Source organism: Leptodactylus fuscus, chromosome 4, assembly GCF_031893055.1.
Source record: "Leptodactylus fuscus isolate aLepFus1 chromosome 4, aLepFus1.hap2, whole genome shotgun sequence".
NCBI lineage: Eukaryota > Metazoa > Chordata > Amphibia > Anura > Leptodactylidae > Leptodactylus > Leptodactylus fuscus.
In genome coordinates, this window is record NC_134268.1 from 49,878,717 (window position 1) to 49,905,877 (window position 27,161).

At 45.4% G+C, this 27,161-nt stretch overlaps 1 protein-coding gene across 2 annotated transcripts in view; it reads right to left on the reverse strand.

Annotated features, from left to right (window-relative positions):
- Positions 1-19,528, reverse strand: part of ARFGEF1 (ARF guanine nucleotide exchange factor 1) — a 118,311-nt gene extending 98,783 nt beyond the window's left edge. For both annotated transcript variants that reach the window (XR_012715439.1, XM_075270398.1), the window contains exon 1: positions 19,179-19,528. Coding sequence is in view for 1 of the 2 variants with exons in the window: in XM_075270398.1 (XP_075126499.1) it covers positions 19,179-19,275 (97 nt within the window). In the remaining variant the exon portion in view is untranslated. The remainder of the gene's footprint in view (positions 1-19,178) is intronic.
- Between the last annotated feature and the right edge of the window lie 7,633 nt (positions 19,529-27,161).

Sequence of the window (27,161 nt, forward strand, 5' to 3'; positions counted from 1 at the left end):
GGCAATGGTAATAACCGCCAGAAATGAAAGTCACAGACATCAAACCTCACGTAGCGAGTTGAAGATTAATCTTACACAGTAACTTTACTGCCGGCACAGCAACAAAATGACAGATCAGAAAGCCAGATAAAAGTTCTGCACCTCCTCATGAAGAGAAGTCATGGTGAACGGGCACGTGACAATCCCCGGCAGAGGACGGCGAGGCGCGCGCTGCGGAAATGGCTTTATGATGAAGCTCTAGATACCGCCACGAAGATCAGAAAGAAGTCATTTCTAGCGGCCAGAGATTGTTTGTCCAACATATTACATAGAAAGAAGAGACGCCATTTCATGCCAGAAAAGGTCAACGAGACAACACAAGGGAAACCAGCAAAGACCATTCAGCCATGAATTAGAGGAATCGGTGTCAGAGACGAGTAGCACAAGGTGATGGATGTCAAACGTACGCGCATTATACGCTCAAAGCATCGGATTTAGGACGTGTGTCTGGGTTAGTGTCTATGAAAAACTCTATTTTGCTACAACTTGAGCCAACAAAGGTTCACAAATTGACCAAAAATCCAATTTTTTATTTTTAAAGTCTCAATACATCCACACAGGAAGCAAATTGCAGAGGGGAAAAAGAACTATTCACTGTAGGTTGGTGTGGAATTGTGTCAAAATCCTTGGCAATATCAAGTCAAGGCGTTATACCACAAAGAATAGTTCTCAATCCACAGGGTAGAGGATAAGTATAAGGCCCGTTCACACAGGGCACGGGATGGCGGATTTTGGTCCTAATTTTGACGTGGGAAGCCACGTTAGAATAGGCAATGCTCCTGCCGCAACGGTCGCGGCTTCCCGGTCCAGAGTAGGCCCAAATGAATGGGCCTAGTCCGAAGAGAGCTGCTGCCCTGAGGAAAGGGCACCTCGCTTCTTTTTTCTGCTAGTGGGCACAAACCGGTAGCGGAAAAAAGAACGCTAGCGGTCTGCATAGACCTCTTTTGTGGAGGAGGATTCAGCGCCAAAATCCGCCCCCTCTTGCCCCATGTGAACGAGCTCTAAAAGTATCTGGGGGGGAAAGGGGGTCTGACTAGTGATATTTGAGCGGCGGCGATCTGACAAATGAGACCCACACCGATCCCGAGAATGGGGGTGTTTTACCCCAATGTGAATTCATTCTGACTGCACCCAAGAGTTGAATGTAGTCACCGCTAGAGATGAGCGAACACTGTTCGGATCAGCCAATCCGAACAGCACGCTCCCATAGAAATGAATGGAAGCACCTGTGACTCTGACTTTGCCGGCGGCCGGCGTCACAGGTGCTTCCATTCATTTCTATGGGAGCGTGCTGTTCGGATCGGCTGATCCGAACAGTGTTCGCTCATCTCTAGTCACCGCCTGTTGGAGAAGACTCACCTGCCCTCTAATTCATTTCAAAGGCAATGTCGGAGATAGCCGAGGGCTGTTCTCCATTTCTGCAGCAGATTTCATCCTATACATCCAAAATCTGCAGCAAAAGTCCACAATATAAATTACCATGCTGCAGATTTAGTATTTGCACCACAGGTCAGGTTCTTGATGAATTTTGGAAAAATTTCAGCCACTTTCCTAGAACTGTAATATGCAGCGTATCTACCAGAAAGGGCCCAATCCTGAGTCTTAGATAGGAAGCGAGTGTACGGGGTTTTGTAACTCTCTTCCTAGGTTATGAAATATAATTCACACGTACTGCAATGTAAAAAAAAAACAAAAAACCTGTGAGAATAAGAAGCACAAGCGAACATACCCTAAGAGAAATGATAGTGGGCTGAGAAGATTTTGGTACAAACCAAAGGCAAACGAAACGTCTCTGAAGGCTACCAGCGATATACGCATTTCACAAGCCATAATCCCTTACATTCCAGGCCCCCAAGGAAGTCACAGTCCCCAAACTCCGGAGACGGCCAAGAATTAAGTATGCTGGTAACACAATATAAGATCATTGCTTTCATGTATAATCCTGTGAGGTTTCTGGTCACCTTGAAGCCTCCGCTGAAACTTTGTGCTATACAAGCATATAGGAGACCCTGCGTCCTCCCATATAACGTAGTCACCATCAGACTGCACAGGCACAAGGCTTGACCATAATGAATGCACTATAGGGCGGTTTCACACACCCTACCCTGCGGTTTAGCAGAAGGAATGATTAATATAAAGGACATATAGCAGGGTCAGTTTTTTGGAGTCGTATAGTGAGCGGTCTCACTCCAGGATACTGACACAGCCACCCATTAGATGGAGTCCTACAAGGAAATGGACCAAGTTTTATGTATCTTGGAATGTCTTTTGCAACTACGAACAAACAGACGTGAACGAAATTTGGAGAGTGAATTTACCTGGATTAGGAGCCAACACTAGTACCCCCGCCTGTATAGGGCAATTGTACTGTGGATTGGTGTCTGTGTGTCATCCGCAGTTTTCACTGACCCATACATTCCAATAATTCACAGAGCCGAACGTAGACGGGTCAGACCCCCAGCCGCAAAGAATACGGCTGTGTGTATAGGCCAATTGAAATACGTGAGTCTGTATTTTTATCCACCATTGTTTGTGCATGAGGCCTGCCTTAGTTTATTTGGGCTGTACTATTATCTACTAGGGGTAGTTTCAGGAACAATTGAACAATTGGCATTATCACTTCACCATATAATAAGGTAAATGTTACCTAAGACCAGGGTTACGCTGCCACTTTCTGTAACAATTGGCTTTACTGAGCTACAACTTCAGGCCAGATGAATGCATTGACTAGTATACAGCCTTGAGGAGCACAGCAGTCACTCAATAGTTAAAATCGCTTATTCTACAAAAAGTCGCCGTTTAGCACCGGTCAAACATTGCAGCGCCATGTTCAAGACCCTGAAAGTGCAACAGCTTTCCTAAGCTAAGAGCAGCGGTACATGAAGCGCTATGCCGAGCACAAGGAACCGACCTCAGGGGACGAGTTGTTTATGCAGCCACGGCACATACTGGGGTTTACTACTGCCGGCACAGGAGGCATAGCTTTACTACATCCCAGATAGCTCTTCGAAAATCCTTATTATAGAAAAAAATGAAGCTAGCCTCACGGGACAGAGTCTGCTGTGAACGGAGATCCAGTCAAGGCAAAGATGAAAAGCTATAGGAAAATGCACTAGTCATAATCCTACTAATATTTTCCTACTAATATTATAAATGTGAAAGTTTGTGAGTTCGGCACGCAAAAACGGCTACTTTTTATCCCGGTAAATGACATGGCTTCATGACTGTTATGAATTTATGTTCACATAATATATTACACTGCTCCTGCAGCAGCCTTATCTCAGCCGGGTCGGTTATCTCTAAGTGTAAACACTCAGCTAACCCTCAGTGGATTGTGTACAGCATTTGCATATTATCTGATCTGCTCCAGGCAGTGCTGACACACTGGATAGGAATACACCTTTAATCCAAATTGGCAGTTTGCTACTTTTAAACATGCCAGGAAAAAGAATATCTAATTTGTAGCAAAATTCAAAAACAGCGAGAGCTATGAACGTAGCCGGAAGTCACAGAGTTCTCCTCAAGTGGAGCTGACGGGGATCATCGACACTAACACCACGCTCATTATATGGTGTCCTAGCGAGCTGCTGGAATGCAGGCACAATCACGGGCACGGTGAAAGGAATGAGTTCAGCGGCAGCCCAGCTTGACAGCTATTGAAACGCCGGAGCAGGTGGTTCATCAATGCCAACAACACGCTCATTATAAAATGCCCCAGCAAGCTGCTGAGATGCCAGAACAATCACAGGCACAATGCGAGGAATGAGTTCAGAGGCAGCCCAGCCCACAGGCACGGCATGAGGAACAAGTTCAGCAACAGGACACCTTAAGAGCTGCTGAAACGCCGGAGTAGGCAAACCATCAACAGCAGCTATTTGCTGAATATAGGTGGAACATCGACGCCAAAAACACGCAGACGAAGTCGTGGGCAAAGACTAGTATCTATAAATACATCAGGAGTCATTGACACAATCTGCTTTGTATGTGGTCATAACAGGACTCCCAAATGTGAGTATATGTTTTTAGATGCCCGATATACAAAGTGCAGGGTATATTAGATATAACCATAGATCCTTATTTTCCAAATACGGAGCCTTTTACATGACGGGTTTTTTGCCCCAGCACTTACCCGAAGTAAAGATACCCAGTGACTACCTGACACGTGATAAACCACTTGTATGTCGCTCACCACAACTTCTATGCAGCATAAAATGTATTATTTTCCAGCAAAACATCCCATTATTGCAGACAATAATGTAAAAAATATACGAGGAGACAAACCGAATGATCTCATGATCAATTGTCCATACAGACCCCTCCATCACCAATACATGAGGCTGATGCCACACAGTGGGGCAGAGTTATTATACTGGCATTTTATACATGATAATAAAGCCCCCAACAGGCACAGGGCATGGAGGATTTACAGAGAGGCCTGGGCACCAGAATGGAGATCTAGGTCACTTAGGAATTGGTGGAAGTTATGATACATATGTCGCGCCAAGGTGTCCACCCTGGGATACCCACAATCACACAAGGTAGTGAATGAGGCGCATTACAGATATCATAATTATTACTTTGCTTCCTAAGGGTGGGTTCACACTACCATCAGTGAGATCAGTTACTCTCATCTGTCACAGGATCAGAGCAACAGACTAACTAGGTTCACACTAACTCTCCATACAAAACGCCGTCCCACATTCTGCTTAGGGGGGACATTTCTCTCTGCCGTTTCCATCGTAAACTTGGTGGACCCCATTATAGTCTATGGGGTCCACGGGTAACCACTTTTTAAGCAGACAGGGTTTTCGTCTTTAGGGTCCCCAAACAGAACACTAGTGTGAACAAAGCGTTAAACACCAATAGAGAGACTAATGCAGATGGAGCCCCTCTGCCTGCGTCTGTTCCCATTCATTCTATTGTACAGCACGTGACGGGAGGCGAATGTTTGTTCACTTTTATAAAGGAAGAAATAGTCTGTAGCTCTGATCATATGATGGATGAGGGCAAAGGACCTCACTAATGGTACCCTGAGGCTATCTTCACGTTGATGTCAATAAAGTCCATTGTTCTGATCCGTTATAGGACCAGAGCAACGGACTGAAATGTTGACAGACTGATCGATGCAGACAGAGTAACGGGACACAAGATGGAAGATTAATAGGGGACTCTTTTCTGTTAGCAAAGTAAACAAGTCAGGAAAAAGCTTCCGTCTTGTTTTTGCATTACAGTGACTGGAGATTGCGGGGGCTTCACCTGCATTAGTCATTCTGTCTGGGTTTCAGTTTGTTGCTCTGATCCTATGATGGATGGCTGTGTGAATATAGCCTAAGAAAGTCTAAATGGCAACTCTGTGAAAACATGGATAGCATCTAGGTAGACAAGACCCGCACTTGCCTTTAACGGTGATATTTTTTCAGCTTTTCTATTGGAAACCGCTGAAAGACGTCACACACAGCAGACTCCTAGAAAACTTGTAAACCATCCATTACCAACTAAGAGATTTGCACTGACTAGAGCAGGCAAGAAATTCTTTACAATCCAATGACAGGTTCAAAGAAAAAGATAAGAAAACCAATAGCAGTCACCGGTAAGTAAAGCAGAAACCTGAGGTTTGGTCTGTGATCTAATCTGCAGCTCGCACAGCCATTTCCTATTACAGCTATGGAAGGAATAAACACATTGGTTATATCTAGTGGAGCATTATAATAAGTGAGGGGCGCCAGGCACAAATCCCTTATTAAAATGATACTGGCCCATAATGCAAACAATGGTCTGTGTTTTTCAGCTTCATTCACATGTATGACAATGAGTAACCGTACAATAGCAAATACATAGCTGATAATAGCCCTAGTAAACATATTATGGGAGATCCAGGGACCCCAACTGCAAATGCAGGGAAAATACATGCAGGTATGACACAACTAAAAAGATCCCTGACACACAAAAAGAGTACTTTATGAGCAAACTCAGTAAAACTGCTTACGGTCTGTGAATAATATCCATCTGTAATCACATAAGCAGCCAGAAGTACATGCAAGTGCATAGAAAACTTCTCTTAAGGGTCCATTCACACGGAGTAACGTGCCGCGTGATGTGGCACATATACGGCGTTGAGACTGTGCGTGCCGTAAAAGCTCCCATTGATTTCAATGGAAACCTGGATCGTATATGCCACGTTATTTTGCAGCCGTGATTTTGTGGCCACAAAATAACGCGGCGTATACGATCCAGACTCCCATTGAAATCAATGGGAGCTTTAACGGCGTGCACTGTCTCACACGCCGTATACGTGCCACATCACATGGCACGTTACTCCGTGTGAATGGACCCTTACATTGTAAGATGTGCAGAATGTTCAGTACTGTGCACAGAGAAAGCAGCTTGCAGACGCATATAAGGAGAATCAACACACCCCCCCTCCCCCTCCTTTCACTAGAGACTCACTGTGGCAATGCAGGTCCAGTGCAATGAACATTATGCAAGAAGGCAATTTTTAGGCCACATGATCTGTACATCAAATGGATTTCCCAGGTCAAACCCAGTCTGGAGACTCCAAGCCAGGCATCATAGGAATCTATAATCCTAGAAGTCCCTGCCTCTTGTGGATTTACTGCCCCAAGGTCATGTATATACTATGGTATATAAGACCATAGGGAGGCAAAGACTCCTATGACCACAGGTCACATAGTAACACATGATACAGGTACCGTAGATGATTCTTCATACGGCCAAGACTGAAGACTGTTTTTACAACGCGTTTTGAATTTCAGTTGGCTATAGGATAGGAAAATCACCGCAAAATACAACAAGCGTATCCGTATGCCACCAATGACCTGATGGAAGCCAAAAGACTATAGCTATGGGAAATCGCAAAATAGCCTTTAGGCCACTATGAAGAGGACTTTATTACCCACGTACTCCAGGAAACCAGCATAGATGGGTTGATAATATGGTGTACAGCCCTTTCATGTGCAAAGATGTGCCATGTCCCCTGTTCTACACCCCGCTCGTCACTTTCTGTAAATGTGGGCTGACCAGGGCAGGGTGGGACGGGAACCCCTCGAACCAACATATGTATTATAAATCATGCCAGAGACTTGAAGCGGGTTATAAAAATAAAAATAAAAAAAATCAATACCAGATTCGGACTTGCACAGATGTCCATTCTGGTGACTGGGGCGTGCATCTGATTTATTAAGAGACTGGAAGCCACTATGCACAGGATCAGCCTGAGGATTTGTGTGCAACAAGGTACGAACATAAAAGCAGAAGACTTTGTGCAAAGCCTCAGTATGAAGCACATATTTGTTGGCTGGAGCCTCTTAATAATTCAGGTCCCCCTCGCGCCAGTCAGGGCCTTGAGAGTGGTGTAGTAAACATCAGAGGTATACATTAGTACATATGGGTCTTATTCCACTCGTGTTCCTCCATACATACAAAATCATGGCGTTCTCCATCTCACGCCATATTATGGAGTCCATGCACAAGTCTATATTTAATAGATTTTCTCATTCTGGAGTCCAGGATTCATTACGGTAGAAGGAAGGTGATTCCAGATCACGCCTCATATTAGCAGAGAAATTCAGAGGTCTAGTAATATTACGCTAATAAAGCAAGTGAACAAATTGCGACTTTTTCTGCACGGTTTTTCCACTTCATACCATGTCCCTGCATGAACCCGATCTGTGTTGTATTCGTTTTCTCTACGCTCTACGACCAGTACCGGATAAGGGTCATTTATAACCACAATTTATTGTAACCATAGGACGGCACTGAGCTGTGTCTGCTCTTCATTATTATATCAGCATTAGAGATGGCGGTGTCCAAAATAAGCCCTGGTTACTATTAATCTGCTCGGGGAGGAAACACAGCCCACGTAGAAATTAACCAACGCACTACCGCCATACATACAGGAGAGATAGGGAAGACGTATCAAGAAGTCGCAATCTAGCAAACTACACAATCCACCCCGGCAATTCTCACATATATAGTTGTATATTATCTAATATTAATATCGCACCAACATACCCGAGTGCTGTACAACATTCAGATCCAATTAACACACTGTCGGCCCCCTATAGAGTTCACATCTAATTTTCCTTCCAGAAATACAAGCTCAGAGGCGTCTCAGAAATGCCCATATATTTTCCTATCTGGTAATTCTAGTGCACCCCTATACTCCAGCCCCATAACCCTCCCCGTATCTCATCCGCAGGGCTCTCTGCCTTCCTTGTATTAATGCAATCTGCCTGCACGTCGAACAGCTGATAAAAGCAGCATTGTTTGCTCGGCTCCTTCCTGAATGCCGGGCCTCACAAAGCCTGGACTCTCCGCCCCGCCAATGTGACTCTCCCTCTAGTTTAGAGCACCTCGGCCTCCAATACCTGATACCAAGCATGAATATTAGATGAAGGTACAGATCTGCGGGGCCCTTTGTTTCCTCCGACCCCTCCCTGATTCCATTCACTGACCAGATCCATCCCCTGCCATGTGTTATAAGTGCACCAAGGTATAAAATACAGAAGGCCGCATATAAAAGAAGAGCACATGAATCAAACTGGGCAGGGAGGACCTCAATAACTGAATATCCCCTAAGGTCATGTTCAGATTAGGGGTAAGGATGTATTCAGAGGGGTCAGTTAAGACCGCATCTTGCAGTGCATGCAGTTATTCAGCAATATTCAATGTGGTTGTGTTTTTCGCAGATTAAACCTTTTGTTTTTGCCAATGCAGGTTCCAACTTCATCCTATTGCACTGTCTGAATATTTCCTCAAGGCACAGCCAACACAGTTTTGCCAAACATGTTTGGGTTGGGTTCATCAAGACTGGCATATTATATGGCACAGGCCTCATCGTGAATCCAGGATATCTTCCGCTGTGCCAGATCCCTCTGTAGAAATCTATGCCAGCTCCTAGCTAATAATCATACATTTAGTGGGGACAACGACCTCGCCCCTGCCATGACTGCCCTGTGACTGTAACAAGCTGTGCACCTGTGTGTATATCACACGACCATGGACTGTACATCACACGACCATGGACCGTACATCACACAACCATGGACCGTACATCACACGACCATGGACCGTACATCACACAACCATGGACCGTACATCACACGACCATGGACCGTACATCACACGACCATGGACCGTACATCACACGACCATGGACCGTACATCACACGACCATGGACCGTACATCACACGACCATGGACCGTACATCACATGACCATGGACCGTACATCACATGACCATGGACCGCACATCATATGACCATGGACTGATTTTTACCCACCGGAAGTCAAATTACGTCTAGCAGAGATCTAAAAAACCATGAGAAATCAATGAAGAAGTATATTGGAAAACTGTAGAACTTTTCATTATACAAACAATAAGATTTGTCTCCCAATATTGGTCTAAAAATGGACAATCCCTTTAAAGAGGACATTTCATATCCAGAGATGTGTAGTATTACATAACAGTAGAGAGGCAACAGTGGGCTGAGTTCATATCTCCCCACTGTCAGAAAGGAAGGCCTTAGAGCCTTTCTGACAGTGGAGGAATATCAGTGCCGAAACTAACAGCACCAACATCTCCAGCACCTGGGCGCATACTGGGAAAGCGAACAGTACACTGAATTAAGCCCAATGTGGGATTTCTAGCAGTATATAAAACTGCACATCTATGAGGATGTGAAAGGTCCTTCTCAAATAGCATATCAGGCACCAAAACCAACTACACTTGTTGCTCGGCACGGTGAGGGTTAGAGAGAAAATTCCAATTGTGATGGAATCTGTGGAGCAGCGTCTGTTAGAGCAGGGTCACACCGGCGCCCAGTGTCCGCTTTTCTTCTGCCCGAGAAACTGGACAGGAGACGGAAAGCGGCGGTCAGTTTTCAAACCCATTCACTTGAATAGGTTTGCAAAGTGACCGCCCATGAGCGTCTTCTGCCTCTCCGTGGCTAAACCGTTTTTTTTTTAACCGGACACAAAGTCGGACATGCAGGACTTTGTGTCCGGTTAAAGAAAAAAAAAAAAAAAAAATAGATTTAGCCGCAGACACCAGAAGGCGCTCACAGACAGGCACTGACTGCCGGGTTTCTGTCTCCTGTTCAGTTTCTCGGGCAGAAGACGGAAACCCACAAAGCGGAGACCGGGAGCAAGTGTGAACCCGCCCTTATCAGACACTAAGAACTAGAATTACTGGAGGTGGTGAAAGTCCTCTTCTAGACAGGTCATCTATATTTTTGCCTGAAAAAGCCCTTTGACCTGTAGAGATAGTAGGTATTCTCTAGTTAACAGGCAGCGCCATATCTCAGTGTAGAGAACGCATGGTGGTAAAGGAATGTAGGTGTTAGGTGAGGTGGCGCAGAGTCCCCGGCGTCTCTATAGTGATACACATTACGCACCATACAACCTGCTACACCTGTTAGCTCAGCCCTTTGAAGGTTACCGTCTTCCCTCCTAAACGTCACATCCGCATGATATAGCAGCAGGGTGTGGAGACATGCCGCCCATCTGCCACATGGCACTCCTCCATACACACGCCATTACCTGCCTCCACCATTCTCCGGTTACATATACATCACTCTTACTGCTAACAATTAACTCTTCATAGCAAGTGTCTGCCCTTTACCTGCTTTACAAACACTTCTTGCTCACTGTTCACACACAAGCATTCATTTTTCTCCAAATAGATTTAGGCTAAAGCCCCACGTGACATCCCGCAGCAAAAAAGCGCTGCGGGAAAAACTGCGACGGCAGCACATTGTGGTTCTTCCCGCAGCACTTATGACAAAGTTTGCAGAAATTTCCTCAGCGGACTTCTCTGTTTCAGTGATACCTATAGGGAAACTGCTAGCGTTTCTGTAGGTATAATCGACATGCTGCGATCTCACAGCGGTTTTGGAAATCCATGTATGTCCGCAGCGCATATTTTAACATACAGTGGGGATGGGATTTGCCAGCCTCATCAAATAAAATGAGAACCCTATGCAGGCTCCGGGGCTATGAAGACTGCCCCAATAAGTATATAACCAGACTTTTTAGAAGTGGAGGGGTGGAGCGATTTTGCACCTTGTCGCACAATTATTGAACACGCAAATTACTAATTTCTCAGAACCATAAGGGTAAGTTCACACGGGGTTTTTTGGTCAGGCCGTATCCGCCTCAAAATGCTGACCAAAAAGATGGCTCCCATTGAAATAAATGGGAGCCGGTTACGCTAGGTTCACACCTGCGTTCTGGTTTCCGTTCTGAGCTTTCCGTCTTCTGCATGCAAGAAGTCGGAAAGCTCAGACCGGGTCCGGCCGTGAGCGGTGGTGAGCGTTTTAGGCTCTCCACCGCGAAACCAGATTTTTAAATCCGGACACAGAGTACTGCATGTCCGACTGTGTCCAGATTATAAAACCCAGCTTCGCGGCGGAGAGCGCAAAACGCTCACGGCCGAACAGCTTCCTCTCCCATTCAAATGAATGGGTGAGAGACTCCTGCAGGTTTCCGTCTCCTGCTCTGTTTTAGGCAGGAAACGGAAACCTGAACTACGGAGTGCACAACGCAGATGTGAACGAGCCCTTAGTTCTTTTTTCCGGGAGCCGTTTGTTTCGGCTCCTGGAAAAAGAAGCGAGGTGCTCATTCTTTCAGGCGGATTCGCCTTGCAACATCCGCCTGAAGACACTCCCATTCATTGGGCCTAATCCGGAGCGGAGTGCGCGGCTGGATGCTGGCACAGTGCACCATTATCCAGTTGAGGCTACCCAGATTTTGGACCAGAACCTGAGGCGGCCTCCAAAAAACCCCATGTGAACTTACCCTAAGACCACATCCAGTTTTTGCAAGAAAACGCCAATACTACTAGTCAGGCACAAATCTGTCAATTATGGCTAATATTTATTACCCCACATGGGGAACGAAAAGAGGGAGAGCCGATCTCCTACCATGTCAGTTATACACAGAAACATGGGCACATTCCCTATAGATTTAATAAGGGAAGAAAAAGCTCAAAAAAAGGCCTTAGTCTTTTGGCTCAAAAGTTCAGAAAATTCAGTCAGGAGAGGAATTGTGGATGCTAAAATATGGACGCATTACCGCAGTGTGAATAAGGTGTAAAACATATTTATTGGATATTTAAATGTAATGTTGAGCCTGTTGGTATTCCTTGCTGCCTGTGGTAGACGGCATCCATACTGAAACGCCTACAGGAACGACATCTCTGTGTCTGATGCATTTGTGTGGTTAGCTGCCATTGTCTAACAGGGTACGCTCAGGGTTTAGCATTCAGACGATGGGTGACAGCAGAGTTTATACATTATACAGCGGCTGCGCTCGGTATTCACATGAATGGGACTGACAGAGTTCACATTAGCATCGGCTCTGCGTTGTTCTGGCCTATCAGAAGACCAGCACAAAGGACAGGCATTGACTTAAATCGCTTGTTGGACATTGTGACGGGTCTCCGAGGTAAATGCGAATATAACCCTAGCTGCAAACAGACCCTGTGACTATTGACTATGATATCACATTGTTTGTGAAGCATGGCTCACAGGGCGCCGCAGTCATTTCAAGGGTCCTAGGCATCGGACCCCCATCAATTTTTGAACAATGTTGTATCCCAATAATAGGTAACCCATTTTGATAGTCTGAAAAACTCCTTCAAAAATCTCGGTGTATTCACATATTGTGGTTAAGGTGCAGTAAACAAATCAAAACAAAAAGAAACAAACGTGTTTTTGTGGTTTTCGATGCTGCTGTTAGGCCTAGTTCACATGGGCTAATGACCACATATTTTGGTCCTGATTTTTTTTTTTTTTAATGTAGATTGTGAGCCCCACATAAAGCTCACAATGTACATTTTTCCCTATCAGTATGTCTTTTTATGGAATATGGGATGGAAATCCACGCAAACACGGGGAGAACATACAAACTCCTTGCAGATGGTTTTTTTTTTGCCCATGGTGGGATTTGAACACCAGGACTCCAGCGCTGCAAGGCTGCAGTGCTAACCACTGAGCCACCGTGTGGCCCCTCAATTTTGGTCCTGATTTTGACGCGGGAAGGCGTCAGAATCAGGACCAAAATACGCCTACTGCGGCTAGCTGCGACTGTTGCGGCTTCCGACAATCGCAGCTTCCGGCTCCGGAATAGGCCGAAATGAATGGGCCCAGTCTGGAGGGATTGTCCTGACGCAGGTGCGCCGCGGCGTCCGCCTTAAGAAAGGGCAGCTCGCTTCTTTTCTCCATGAGCGGGAACAAACCACTAGTGGAAAAAAGATCGCTAACGGTCTACATAGACCTCTATTGTGAGGGGGCGGATTTTGAGGTGCATTCCGTGCCAAAAATCTGCCCCCTTTTGCCCCGAGTGAACTAGCCCTTAGTTTTACAGGTGAAACTTTTGACTACCACTGTCTGAATACATTCCTATGAGACAGTCACATGGATAGGTCTACAGGGTGAAAGTGGGAGGGGTATAACAATAGTAGCTGAGGTTTATGAATCACCACACAAAGATATTGGCACTGTGTATTGTGAACCCGCAGCATGTCATTTACTGCCGCAAGCCTTACCTACAGCTTAGCACCTTTCACATAAACTGCAGGAGAGCCGCAACAAGAAATACCCAATGTCAGGCTTAGGCCACACGTTGCAGAAACGTTTCTATTGTAGTTTCCATTTTTTCCTTACCCACCCATATAGGTCTATTGTGAAAAGGAAGCATTTGTGTAATGTGTGTGGTCAGTGTCAGGAGGCTGTACAGCTTGCAGAGGACTATGCTGCGTGCTTGCCCTGTGTGGCTACAATCTTAGACCACATGGGTCTGACTTCCCACAATGGCCATGGTATTTAGTCACGGTTCCTTGGGTAGGGGGGCTGGCCCGGCTTTCACCCTTTGCATTACAACATATTGGATGCGCGTTAAAAAAAAACAAAAAAAAACCAAACATACAGCTCTCCTGTCCCCCACTCTATAAGAACCAGACAGTGGAGACAGATGTAAGATCACTATGATGCAGGAAGTTAGGGTCTCCATTTTGACTTTGCGTGCAGATTTTGTTGCAGATTCTACAGAGTCTACCCCATGGTTTTCAATGTGAAGCAGATATGAGAGCGGGATGGTGAAAAAAATATAAGTACCATAAATACCATCTTGCTGCTAAGTCCACGCTGCGAGACACCATGCCGATTCATGTGACAGAAAGCTGCAGGGGCCAAAACGGAAGAGGAATTCAAGGAAGATGATTCCTTGTCATTTCCCCCCATGTGAACCTGGCCTAAATAATCCAAAAACTCTGCATTTTTGTATCACTATAACAACACAAACAAAATCAAGTCTTGAAGCTAAGGCCCAAGTCATGTCGACCTGTCCCCCCTCCCCCCATAACCTGAACGGCTGCCTCCTGCATCAGGAACAATTTTGTGGTGTGAACTGTGGCCATCACCACTGGTTTCTGCAATAGGATTTCAGGATTGCATGAACATGACAGTACAAAGCGCCATCACAGGCGAGCCACAACCGCCAGACGTTACGTGGACTGTTCTCCGACCAGGTTATAGACTGGCATAACAATAAACCACGTACATCTGGCACCAGAGAGCACAACAAACCAGGGATACGCAGAAGAATAAGCCAAAAACATGGAAAAATTACACTAAAAATATCAAGAAAACTAACATTTGCAAATCACTGGTACTGTTGGATAACAACCCAAGCCTGGTTATGGAGTCAATAAACCAAACCACCACCGACTATTTTTACACAGCCCAACTCTGTCAGTAAGATCACATGACACTAGGTCCACATTAGAGATTGTCTCAGGTCCACATGGGGACCCAAAAGATGGAGAGCCTGTCCGCTGAAACAGTGATTACCCGCGGACCCCATAGACTATAATGGGATGCGCCAGGTATCCATTGGGTTTCCACAAGTTTTGTACTGAAAGGGGCAGAGAGAAAATTCCTCATTGCAGATATTGGGCGAATCTACAGCAAAGTCTCCTATGCAAATGTGAACCTAGACCAAGTCATTACAAAACCAGTGGTTGAGTTCGTATGAGGGTAAATCCGTAACAAAGCATGCATCTCATTAATTATACTAGATTAATAATTGCATAATATCATTAAAATAATTAATTTTATTTTGATGCTGGAGTCACTTTTTTTTTCTCCACCTTCACACATAATTGGTGTTGACACCTCAGCCCTGTGCCAAGGCATCCCATAGCGTGACTGGCACGGGTCCATCACTGCCACCCATGACTAGTGACATTTATAATCTTATATTTTTACTATCTCACACACGCCCATCCCTGAAATAGGTGTGCGCAGCAAGAAGGGCGGTAGGGCCTAAACAGGAGGAGAAAATACTTCAGGGCCTGAACGCATCATCTAACACAGACTGAAGAGCCGCTCATGGAGAAGAGACCAAGTGAACCTTCACTGTTTCACGTCAATGTGTTTCTATGGTAATGGAGGGTAAGGTCCTGGCAGGGCACTAGACAGATAGATACTTTTACAGGATCTACATAAGGGTTCATTCTCTATAGAGCGGTATTTGTTGCAGCAGATATCTAGGGATTCTCTTCTATATATGCTACTCCTAGGGGTCAGTATCTCTGTACACAGGTAGGCCAGCGTATACAGCTCTGTACTAAGCACCATATAGGTCCGTCACCGTGTGAGCCATAAATCAATGGAGCTCATAGCCCTAAAAACACAAAATCCAGAACCTTCCCTGAACGTATAATACTCAACCAATGGCTCATGTATCTCTGAGAATGAATCTTGGAGGGGTAAGTAATCCTGCACATGGTACCACCATGACATGGGACTCCTACTAGGACGACGACTCCTCCGATGTCATCACTTCATCGAGTCTTGTGTTACCATCCAGTCTCACAGAAAAAATAACACAAAATCAGAGTCCAGCTCTTATAGGAAAACTGCAACCTGATTGGCTGCTGTGGGTAACCAATGTACAATAGCAATCTAGTGATAGATCTCAAGCTCCGCCTCCTGGCAACACACAACAGTCCACAATGAACACATTGTACACTAGTGTGACCTCTCTGCTTGTCACACACACAACAGTCACCACTGAACACATTCTACACTAGTGTGTATGACAGGAGGAGGAGAGGTCACAACAGTCAACGATGAGCACATTCTACACTAATGTGACCTCTCCGCTTGTCACACACACACACAACAGTCACCACTGAACACATTGTGCACTAGTGTGACCTCTCCGCCTACTGTCACACACAGACAACAGTCACCACTGAACACATTGTACATTAGTGTGACCTCTCCGCCTCCTGTCACACACAGAGTGATCACCACTGAACACACTGTACACTAGTGTGTATGACAGGAGGAGGAAAGGTCACAACAGTCAACGATGAGCACATTATACACTAGTGTGACCTCTCCGCTTGTCACACACACAGCGGTCACCACTGAACACATTAGTTTCTGGGGTTTTTTTTTGCCGTTTATGCTTTCTGAGAATGAGCAGAAAATAATCGGACACAAAATAACGGACAGTAACTGACGGCTATCAGGTGCTGTCCGTTATATGTCCGGTGCCCATAGACCTCAATGTTACAAAAATATCAGACACTTGCCGTCCGTTTTTTTCAAATGGACAGAAAAGTCCTGCATGTAGGATTTTTTTTCCTCTTGAAAACACGGACATGGGTATCAACGGACACAAGATAACATCCCATTGAGATGAATGGAAATTGCAAACGGACCAGTGAGTGTCCGCTGCTAAAATCTTGTACGGACAATAACCACGGACACCAATGGTAGTGCGAATGCCCCCTTACACATGGCTCACCACTTTGCGTTTTTGCTTGGTAGTGGGCGTGGTTTAAATGCACAAAAAAAAATAAAAAATAGGGGAGTAACTGTACTCCAGATCTGACACCATTGGAATCACAAGCTCCATTAGGTGTGCGGAATATACGACGCCAGCGAGTCGCTTTTATAAACCCGGCACAGTTATTGTCGAGACAAAAAAAAACACACAGGAAAGTGGGGGGAGGGGGGAATGCACAATTAAATAAATAGCCACCATTGTACACAAGTGTAACATCTCCTGTCACACAAACAATTCCTCCCTCACCATACATTATACACCAGGTTGTCTTCTCCTTTCACTCACAAAGCAGTCACCACACATTGTGCACCAATGTTGTCACACATATTAGAGTGATATCTCCTGCTCACACAGCAGTCACCATGGCCACACATAATACTAGTGACACATCTGCTCCTCCTGTCATGCAAATATCAGTGACCACACATTGTGCACTAGTGTGACATCTCCTCCTCCTCCTGTATAACACAAATCACCACACATTGTTCTGTCTTGTGACCTTTCCTACTGGTGTCATACACATGACCACACATGGTACACTAGTCTGTCATCTCCTACTCCTTTTTCACACATCACCTGACATTGTGCACTAGTGTGACATCTCCTACTCCTCCTGACACACACACACATCAGTGTACACTAGTGTGACATATCCTCCTCCTGACACACACACACATCAGTGTACACTAGTGTGACATATCCTCCTCCTGACACACACACACACATCAGTGTACACTAGTGTGACATCTCCTACTCCTCCTGACACACACACACCATCAGTGTACACTAGTGTGACATATCATCCTCCTGACACAAACACATCATCAGTGTACACTAGTGTGACATCTCCTGCTCCTGACACACACCACCAGTGTACACTAGTGACATCTCCTCCTCCTGACACACACACACCATCAGTGTACACTAGTGTGACATATCCTCCTCCTGACACACACACCATCAGTGTACACTAGTGTGACATATCCTCCTCCTGACACACACATCATCAGTGTACACTAGTGTGACATCTCCTGCTCCTGACACACACCACCAGTGTACACTAGTGACATCTCCTCCTCCTGACACACACACACCATCAGTGTACACTAGTGTGACATCTCCTACTCCTCCTGACACACACACACCAACAGTGTACACTAGTGTGACATCTCCTTCTCCTGACACACACATCAGTGTACACTAGTGTGACATCTCCTCCTCCTGACACACACACACCATCAGTGTACACTAGTGTGACATATCATCCTCCTGACACACACACACCATCAGTGTACACTAGTGTGACATCTCCTCCTCCTGACACACACACATCATCAGTGTACACTAGTGTGACATCTCCTCCTCCTGACACACACACACACACACACACCATCAGTGTACACTAGTGTGACATATCCTCCTCCTGACACACACACACCATCAGTGTACACTAGTGTGACATCTACTCCTCCTGACACACACACACCATCAGTGTACACTAGTGTGACATCTCCTCCTCCTGACACACACACACAACATCAGTGTACACTAGTGTGACATATCCTCCTCCTGACACACACACACAACATCAGTGTACACTAGTGACATCTCCTCCTCCTGACACACACACACCATCAGTGTACACTAGTGTGACATCTCCTACTCCTCCTGACACACACACACCATCAGTGTACACTAGTGTGACATCTCCTACTCCTCCTGACACACACACACCATCAGTGTACACTAGTGTGACATCTCCTTCTGTCACACACATCTCTTCCTCCTGTCATACACATCACTGTACACTAGTGTGACACCTCCTACTCGTGTCCCTTACAAAGCAGCCACCATGACCACACATTGTGCACTAGTGTGACATCTCCTTCTATCACACACACACACATCACCTGACATTGTGCACTAGTGTGACATCTCCTTCTGTCACACACATCTCTTCCTCCTGCCATACACGTCACCACACATTGTGCACTAGTGTGACATCTCCTTCTAACACACACACACACATCACCTGACATTGTGCACTAGTGTGACATCTCCCTCTGTCACACACATCTCTTCCTCCTGCCATACACGTCACCACACATTGTACACCAGTGTGACATTTCCTACTGGTGTCGCTCACACACATTGTGCACTAGTGACGTTGGCCCCTGCTGTCACCTATTGTCACACACTGCCCCTCCTCACGTCAGTCGCAGATCGGGCAGTGAGTGCCCCCCATTGTCTCTCCTCACCTAGCGCCACCTCACACGCCTTGCGCAGCTGACTATGATGCGCCCTCTTCACTTCCTTGTCGCTGAGGATCTTCTCCAGGGCTCGGGTTAGGAACATGTTGTGATTCCGCTGTGTAATGCGCCTCCTCAGGCTCTGGGGCTGGCGTTAGATCCCGGCTAATGTCCGACAGTGTCTTGGGCTTGAGGTGGAGGTCGCCCCATCACAGCCCGTGCAGCTCCTGTCACTCGAGGTGTGGGAGGGGGCTCAGGACAGACGCTAAGATCTCCGTATCCCCGGGAACGGCGGCGGTTGTCAGTGTGACGGTGCTCGGCTGCTCAGGGAAGCTCAGCTCTTCTCCTCGCCATGTTGGAAGGAAACGACGTCAGGAACAGACCCGCCCAGAGCAGACACTGCAGCAACACCCGGGGGAGGGCCGGGGACTGGAGGAAGGTGGGGAGGAGGTGAGGACGGGGCGCTGTGTCACTCAGGGGGTCACCAGGGCTGGGGGGGGGAGACCTGCAATGGACCGGGGTCACAGGAAGGACTCTTATAGGGTCACACATAGGGTCACTCAGGTATAAGGCAAGTTCTGGGGTTTTCTAATATTGCTTCTTTCTATTCCTCCTCTGTTTCTGCTTGCTGTCAGTGAATGGAGATACAGCCAAGAGTCATGGCAGAAAGTAAGGCCTTATTCACACAGTTGGAGAATTTATTCACATTTTCTCCACAGTCTCCATTGGAAACTCCGTCACAATGTCTGACTAAAATAAGCAGACGAAAAAGTCCCACAACGTGCGGCTTTATTCATCCCCCGCCTTAAACCGATAGACCCCCGACAGACCCCATTACAGTCAATGGGTACCATCCGTACGTAACCGCTATTATAGTGATCCACCTATTCAACCTTCTGGTCTTCAGGCAGAGCATGACAATGGAGAGTCAACACTAATATGGCGTAAGCCTACACTAGTCTTAATAAAACCTTCTGGTGCGAGGCCGGCCTAAATTATGAAGAGGCTCCGACATCTTTATAAATCCGTACATGAGAATGGAAAGCTCCGCCAGTCAGTAACTTGTGCGCGAGTTGTAATAATATTGGACTGAGACGACCCCACCTTGCTCCATTCACTTTTCTAGAAACTGGTGATAGAGGGGGAGGGGGGATGCGGCATATATTTGGTGTAAGAGCGGGACCTGTGCCATATTAATTCCCATTTACTCCAGAAAACCGGTCTAGATGAGATAATAAATTCTCCCATGGATTTCAAACTGGTTAATCACATGTCCATTTTTGCATGGTCTCTTTTGACGCAGAATATTTTCTATATTTGCCATAGCAATAAAAACTGGTATAACCACAGTGCTGAATAGCACTCCATATATACAATAAATCAGATCCACTCAGGCCCCACAAAATATACACTTATATAGGCCCAAATTATTCCTACATATAGGATAAAACATTGGACTTTATTGCATATATCAGGACCTTTATATAATCACAGCTACCCATTATATTAGGGCCTATACAACTAGCAGGGTCTATAAACGCTTCTTGTGAATATTGCAGCTTCTAAGGCCTAGGCCGGGGGCCCCACTGGCCGGAAACGCCGTGACTTGGCTGCGGCAGAAACGCTGCGGTAAAAATTGCGGTGTTTTACAGTACTTGCAAAGAGGATGGGACTCATGCGAATCCCGTGCTCACTTTGCAGAAAAAATCGCAGAGCGGACACGTTGCGAATTCCAAGACCATTGCGGTTTTGAAAATCGAAGATGTCAATTATATCTACGGAAACACCAGCGGCTTTCCTATAGATATAATTGTAACAGAAGGTCCGACAGAAAACTCTGTGAACTTTCTGTTGAAAGCGCTGCGGGAAGAACCGCAATGTATTCACGCCGCGGTTCTTCCCGTAGCGCTTTAGCGCTGCATTTCCGCCCAATGGGACCTTAGCCTTAATGAGTCTATATAATATCCGTGCCTGCAGTAGAGTTTACACCGGCCTACAAAATCGCTCAGGCCGGTAGATTCACACATGTACTGGGATGCACGGGATTCGCATGAGTCCCATCCTCTTTGCAAGTACTGTAAAAACAAAGATGGCCAATGTGTGACATCACTAATTGCAAGGACTAAGGGTAAGTTCACACGGAGGCGCCGAGTATATTAAAACTACCGAATAACTTTGGTTCTGAGTAGAGGTTAGGGAAGTGATACTTCATTTGTCTATGGCGCAAGGACTATTATTATTATTGTTTATTTATATTATTATTATTGTTTATTTATATAGCACCATTAATTCCATGGTGCTTTACATTTGGACTGGTTTAATTTATCTATTTGTGTTTAAGTGTATTTCCTTTATTTGTACATTTTGATCTGTGAAAACGGGTCAGATAGATGCAAATTGGCCATGACGTTTTTCACATCCACTTTTTCCCACAGTACTGTGAATATACCATAATAATAATAACTTTATATAGCGCCAACATATTCCGCAGCACTTTACATATCAAACAGTAGGAGTGAGGGCCCTGCTTGCAAGAGCTTACATCCTACTAATATAAACATGAAAGTTTGGATGTTTGTTACTCAATCACACAAAAAATTTGGCACATAGATAGTTTGTAACCTCAATTAAACACATAGGCTACTTTTTCTCTGTAAATGACATGGCTTCACAACTGTTATGAATTTATATCCACATACTATATTACACTGCTCCTGCAGCAGCCTTATCTCAGGTTCTGATAAAGCCAGGTCTGTTATTTCTCTATGTAAACACAGAGCTAACCCTCAGTCCATTGTGTACATGCTTTTGCATATTATCTGATCTGCTCCAGGCAGAGTGCTGAATCACTGGATGGGAAAACACCTTTAATCCTAATTGACAGTTTGCCAATTTTAAACATGCCGGGAAAAAGAAAATCTAATTTGTCGCAAAATTCTAAAACAGAGCTATGAAGGTAGCCAAACCAAGGCTTCTCCTCCAGCAGAACTGAGGGGGATTATTGACGCCAACAACATACTCATTATATGCAAGCTTCTGAGATGCCGAAACAATCACAGGCACAGTGCGAGGAACAAGTTCAGTGGCAGGCCAGCTTGAGAGCTGCCGAAACGTCGGAGCATGCGAATCATGGACTCCAACAACACGCTCATTGTATGGCTTCCCATTAAGCTGCTGAGATGCCGGAACAAACTCTGGCACAGCGCAAGGAATGAGTTCAGTGGCAGGCCAGCTTGACAGCTGCCGGAGCAAGCGGATCATCAACGCCAACAACACGCTCATTATATGGCATCCCAGCGAGCTTCTGAAATGCCAGGAACAATCACAGGCACGACGTGAGAAACAAGCTCAGCAGCAGGACAGCTAAAGAGCTGCCGAAATGCCAGAGCAGGCAAACCATCAACGACAGCTGAATATGCTGAATATAAGCGGATCATCAACGTCAACAACACGCAGACGAAGTCGCAGGCAGAGGCTAGTTCTATGAATATGGCCAAACAGAGGAAATAATACTCAACTTGCCACTGATGGGACGATTCTTTCCAGGTCCTTTGCCAGTTCTGGTTTTCCCAGTTGCACTGATGACACGTTAGCATAACATTTGCCCTCTGCAGGCAGTCTGTAACCCCAGTGAGGTCAGTACATAGCCTAGACTGCAGAGGACATGTGTCAATACGTGAAACTCAAGCTGTGTATTTACTGGATTTTCCAGTCTGAGCAGTATGCTGGGAGAGGGACTCCTAACATAATAGTTGTCATGCTGCTAGGAGTCCCTGCCTCTCCGCAACATACTGTCCTGTAGTGATTATAGTACTGATAATAGTACAGTATATCGCTGGGAGGCATGGACTCCTACCACCATAGATAAGTATTGCCTCTGTCCGCATATTGTTTAGGCCGAGAAACCAGTTGAACGCACGGATCAAGTTCTAGTCTGTCATGTGAATATAGAGTAAACACTGGTGAAGATTTCAGCTTTATGTGCTACAGATACACAGATCTCTGACATATTGAAAATCTGAATAATAATTCTGGCATGTGAACATATCCTTAGGCATCATTCAGACGGTACTACTGGATTTTAGCGTCCATATTACTGACACAGGCCCTACATGAATGACCTGAGCTGACAGCATCATTCACCCCTGTCCATCATACAACCACATAGCAGCCATCTGAATGAGGACTAGAGGTGGCAACACACATTAGACTTACACATATGGTCAGTTACTATAAAGGTATATTGAATGCTTGATGTGTCGCTCTGCAACTCCTTCACTCATGTTTGTGAATGGAGTCACATTGCAACTACGAAGGTACCACATATTCTGATCGTAGCACCCTCGGGACCTTCATGTCACTCCATTTATTAACCTGAGTGAATGAGCTTCAGGACAACATGACTTTTGGTCGTGTAACAAGAGTCATGGCCACAGTCACTGTGTGGTCTCAGCCTTAGGGTCCATTCACATGGAGTAAATGCACGCTCATTTTGGTGTGTATTTTTACACGTGTATAAATAGGCGAGGCGTTTTTTGGCACAAAGTGTTTTGTGCTGCGTTCTGTTATTTTACACGTGTAAAAAAAAGCAATAAAACACTCTTGCGACAAAAAAACGCGTCACATTTTTTTACATGTGTAAAAATACACACCAAAATGAATATGTGTTTACTCAGTGTGAATGGACCCTTAGAGTAAGTTCACACATATTTGGCGCTGAATTTGTCAAGCATAACATTTCTGCTTCAGGAATTTGTTGTGGATTCTGCTTGACAAAAACCAATGAGGATTTTGACGCTGAATTTATATCAGATTTTGGAGAAGATCGCCACGTGATCACGCCAATTATTGTACCCAGTGCATGCGCCGTTGGTGCTTTATACGAAAACCAGCACTATATTGGTTGGAGTGGAGATACTGTGGGCGTTACTTGCATTTAAACTCCCAGATTCACACATTAGACTCCATCTCCTGACGAAGGCTTGCGCGAATCGTATGTCGGGTCTGTGGCCCTCACCACCAGCTCTTAGCCACCTCCACACTATGGGTAAGGTTATTTATGTCACATTACTGGTTGGATATATGGACTAGCTAGGTCCCACACATATATCTATTATCCCCATACCATCCACAATGCTATACATAGACATATAGGGAGTCGCCTCTCCCTTGTTTGGTAGCCTCACCGTAGTGTAGGTTTGCATCCTCATACTGCTATTTTTACTCCTCTGTTTTTGGATGTTATACTGCTACTGTTGGTTGCATGTATGGATGGCTTATGATGATACCATATACTTTAACATTTTATATACATATGTATGAACTGTTTAAATTGTCATACTTGGTGGTGATTCAGTGCAGCGACCATTTATTATATGGCTGTTCATTTTTGTACATTGTTCTTGGTGTTTTTAATGCTGAGTAATAAACTGTTGTATTTTAGATATAAATAACTATCTTGGTAATTATTCAGTTGATCTTGGGTATATACTTACCTGACCCTCTGTGGGTCCAAGTTTTTCTTATGTAGGGCCGTGCCACATGACGTGCTGGATTGAGACAGTGATAGCAGCATACAGTCCCTGGGCCACCGCTGCTTTCACTTCTAAGGCTGCAGTCACATGTCCAGATTTTGCAGAATCTGATACCCCCCCTGTTCGCAGTTTTTGTGCTGTCTGTATTTGGTCAATTTTTCACATGCTGGAAAATCCTAATCTTTTTTTTTTTTTTTTGACATCTCCTGTACTCCTCAATGCCTCAGCCTGTGAATAATGAATTAAACAAGGATGTAATCTGTGTATTATTCAAGGACCCATAGACTTGTATTGATATGATGCATCTGTTATAAAAAAAAAAAAAGAAACAAGCTTTGTTTTTTAATTTTTTTTTTTTCTTACAGATCCACACTCTCTGAAAAAAATTGATGCCTGTAGAAAGTCATTGAAATGAATGGATAAATGTATGTCATCCGCAAAAAATGTATATGTATGTAAATTGCAGAATTTGGCCTTAGTAAGTGAAACGCTGTATATCATTACTGGTCACATGGTGATAGCAAAACCACATGGCTAGAAATCAGATATAGCCAAAATTAATTATCATTTCACTAAGGCTAGATTCACACCATTGAGCTTCACCATCAGATTTATTGGCCTTAACTTCATGCAAGGAGCGGGATTCCAATCATCATAGTTATTTATTATCCCTACAACGTACAGTTGGGACAGTGCGGGACAGTATATCGCCGGAAGGCCGGGCAGGGAACTATGATGCTAGGAGTCCCTCCAGGCCAGTAAATATGGACTCCCAGCTAACACCCTCACCCCCCCCCCTCCAGTCCACCTTAAACTGCGCTGCTCACTTAATCCACCTCACCCCCCGATCGGCTGCTCCCCTCTGCCAGTCCCTCCACTGGCTACCTATAGCCCAGCGAAATGAGTTCAAGCTACTAACGCTAACACACAAAGCCATCCACAACCTGTCCCCTCCATATATCTACAACCTAATCTCCCGCTACCTGCCCACACGTAACCTCAGATCCTCCAATGACCTCCTACTCCACTCTGCTCTCATCTACTCCTCACACAACCCTCTCCAAGATTTCTCTCGTGCATCCCCCATACTCTGGAACTCCTTACCAAGACACATAAGACTGACCCCCACAATCACAAGATTCAAGAAGGCCCAGAAGACTCACCTATTCAGGAAGGCCTACAACCTCCAATAACACTATCACCGCACTGCCATCTGTACAGTCTCCCCCTCTCCTTCTGTCTCTATCCCCCCCTTCCCTCATAGATTGTAAGCCCTCGCGGGCAGGGCCCTCTACCCCGCTGTGCCAGCCGATCACTGTTAGTATTATATCTACCTGTATATTTTGTGCATTGTATGTAACCCCCAAATGTAAAGCACCATGGAAGTATTTTTCGGACTATAAGACGCACTTTTTTTCCCCAAAATTTTGGGGGAAAAGAAGGGTGCGTCTTATAGTCTGAATGTGGTGCCTGGCATCCGCTGTAATAGAGAGGCGGATGCTGGCGAGGGATAGACACCGGGGCCTGAGACATCGCTGCGCTCCTCTGCCCTGCATGAAGCCAGCAGCGGCGATGCTATTCCGCTCCTCCATCCCCCCGCCGCTGGCTTCATGCAGGGCAGAGGAGCATAACGATGTCTCAGGCCCCGGCACCTGTGCCAGCGTCTATCCCTCGCCGGCATCCGCCTCTCTAGTACAGCGGATGCCGGGTCTGTATTGGCGGCCCCTTCTCCCCACCGGCCCCATACCTGTGAAGTTGCAGGCCAGCTCCTGCGCGGCGATATCGCAGGAGCCGACCTGTTCGGGTGACAGCCGGGAGCCTAATGAGGCTCCCAGGCCTGTCACTGCTATATTAGTATCGCGGCTGGGTCTATGACCAGCCGTAATACTAATATACAGAATGTCCCATAGACGGCAATAAAGTTGTATTGCCGTCTATGGGACTTGCAATCAAGTGATCGCAGGTTGAAGCCCCCGGGGGGGAATAAAATAGTAAAAAAAAAAAAAAAAAAGCTTTAAAAATATATAATAAAAAAAAAATGAAATAAATAAAAGTTCTAAATCACCTCCTGTCCCTAGAATATATATATAAAAGTAGAAAATCATATATCATAAACCACCGGGGTTTTTTTTTGTTTGTTTGTTTTTTTCAATACAAGGTGATCTAAGCAATAGATATTCCCCAAAATGGTATAACTAAAAAGTACATCTGGCCTCGCAAAAAAAAAAAACACTCTGCGTCCCCGTACAGCTGCAGGGTCACCTGTCAATGTGGCCTTGCAGCTGTTGCAAAACTACAACTCCACAACCATCTGCAAGGAGTTTGTATGTTCTCCCCGTGTTTGCATGGATTTCCATCCCATATTCCAAAGACATATTGATAGGGAAAAATGTACATTGTGAACTCTATGTGGGGCTCACAATCTACATAAAAAAAAAAAAAAACTACAACTCCCATA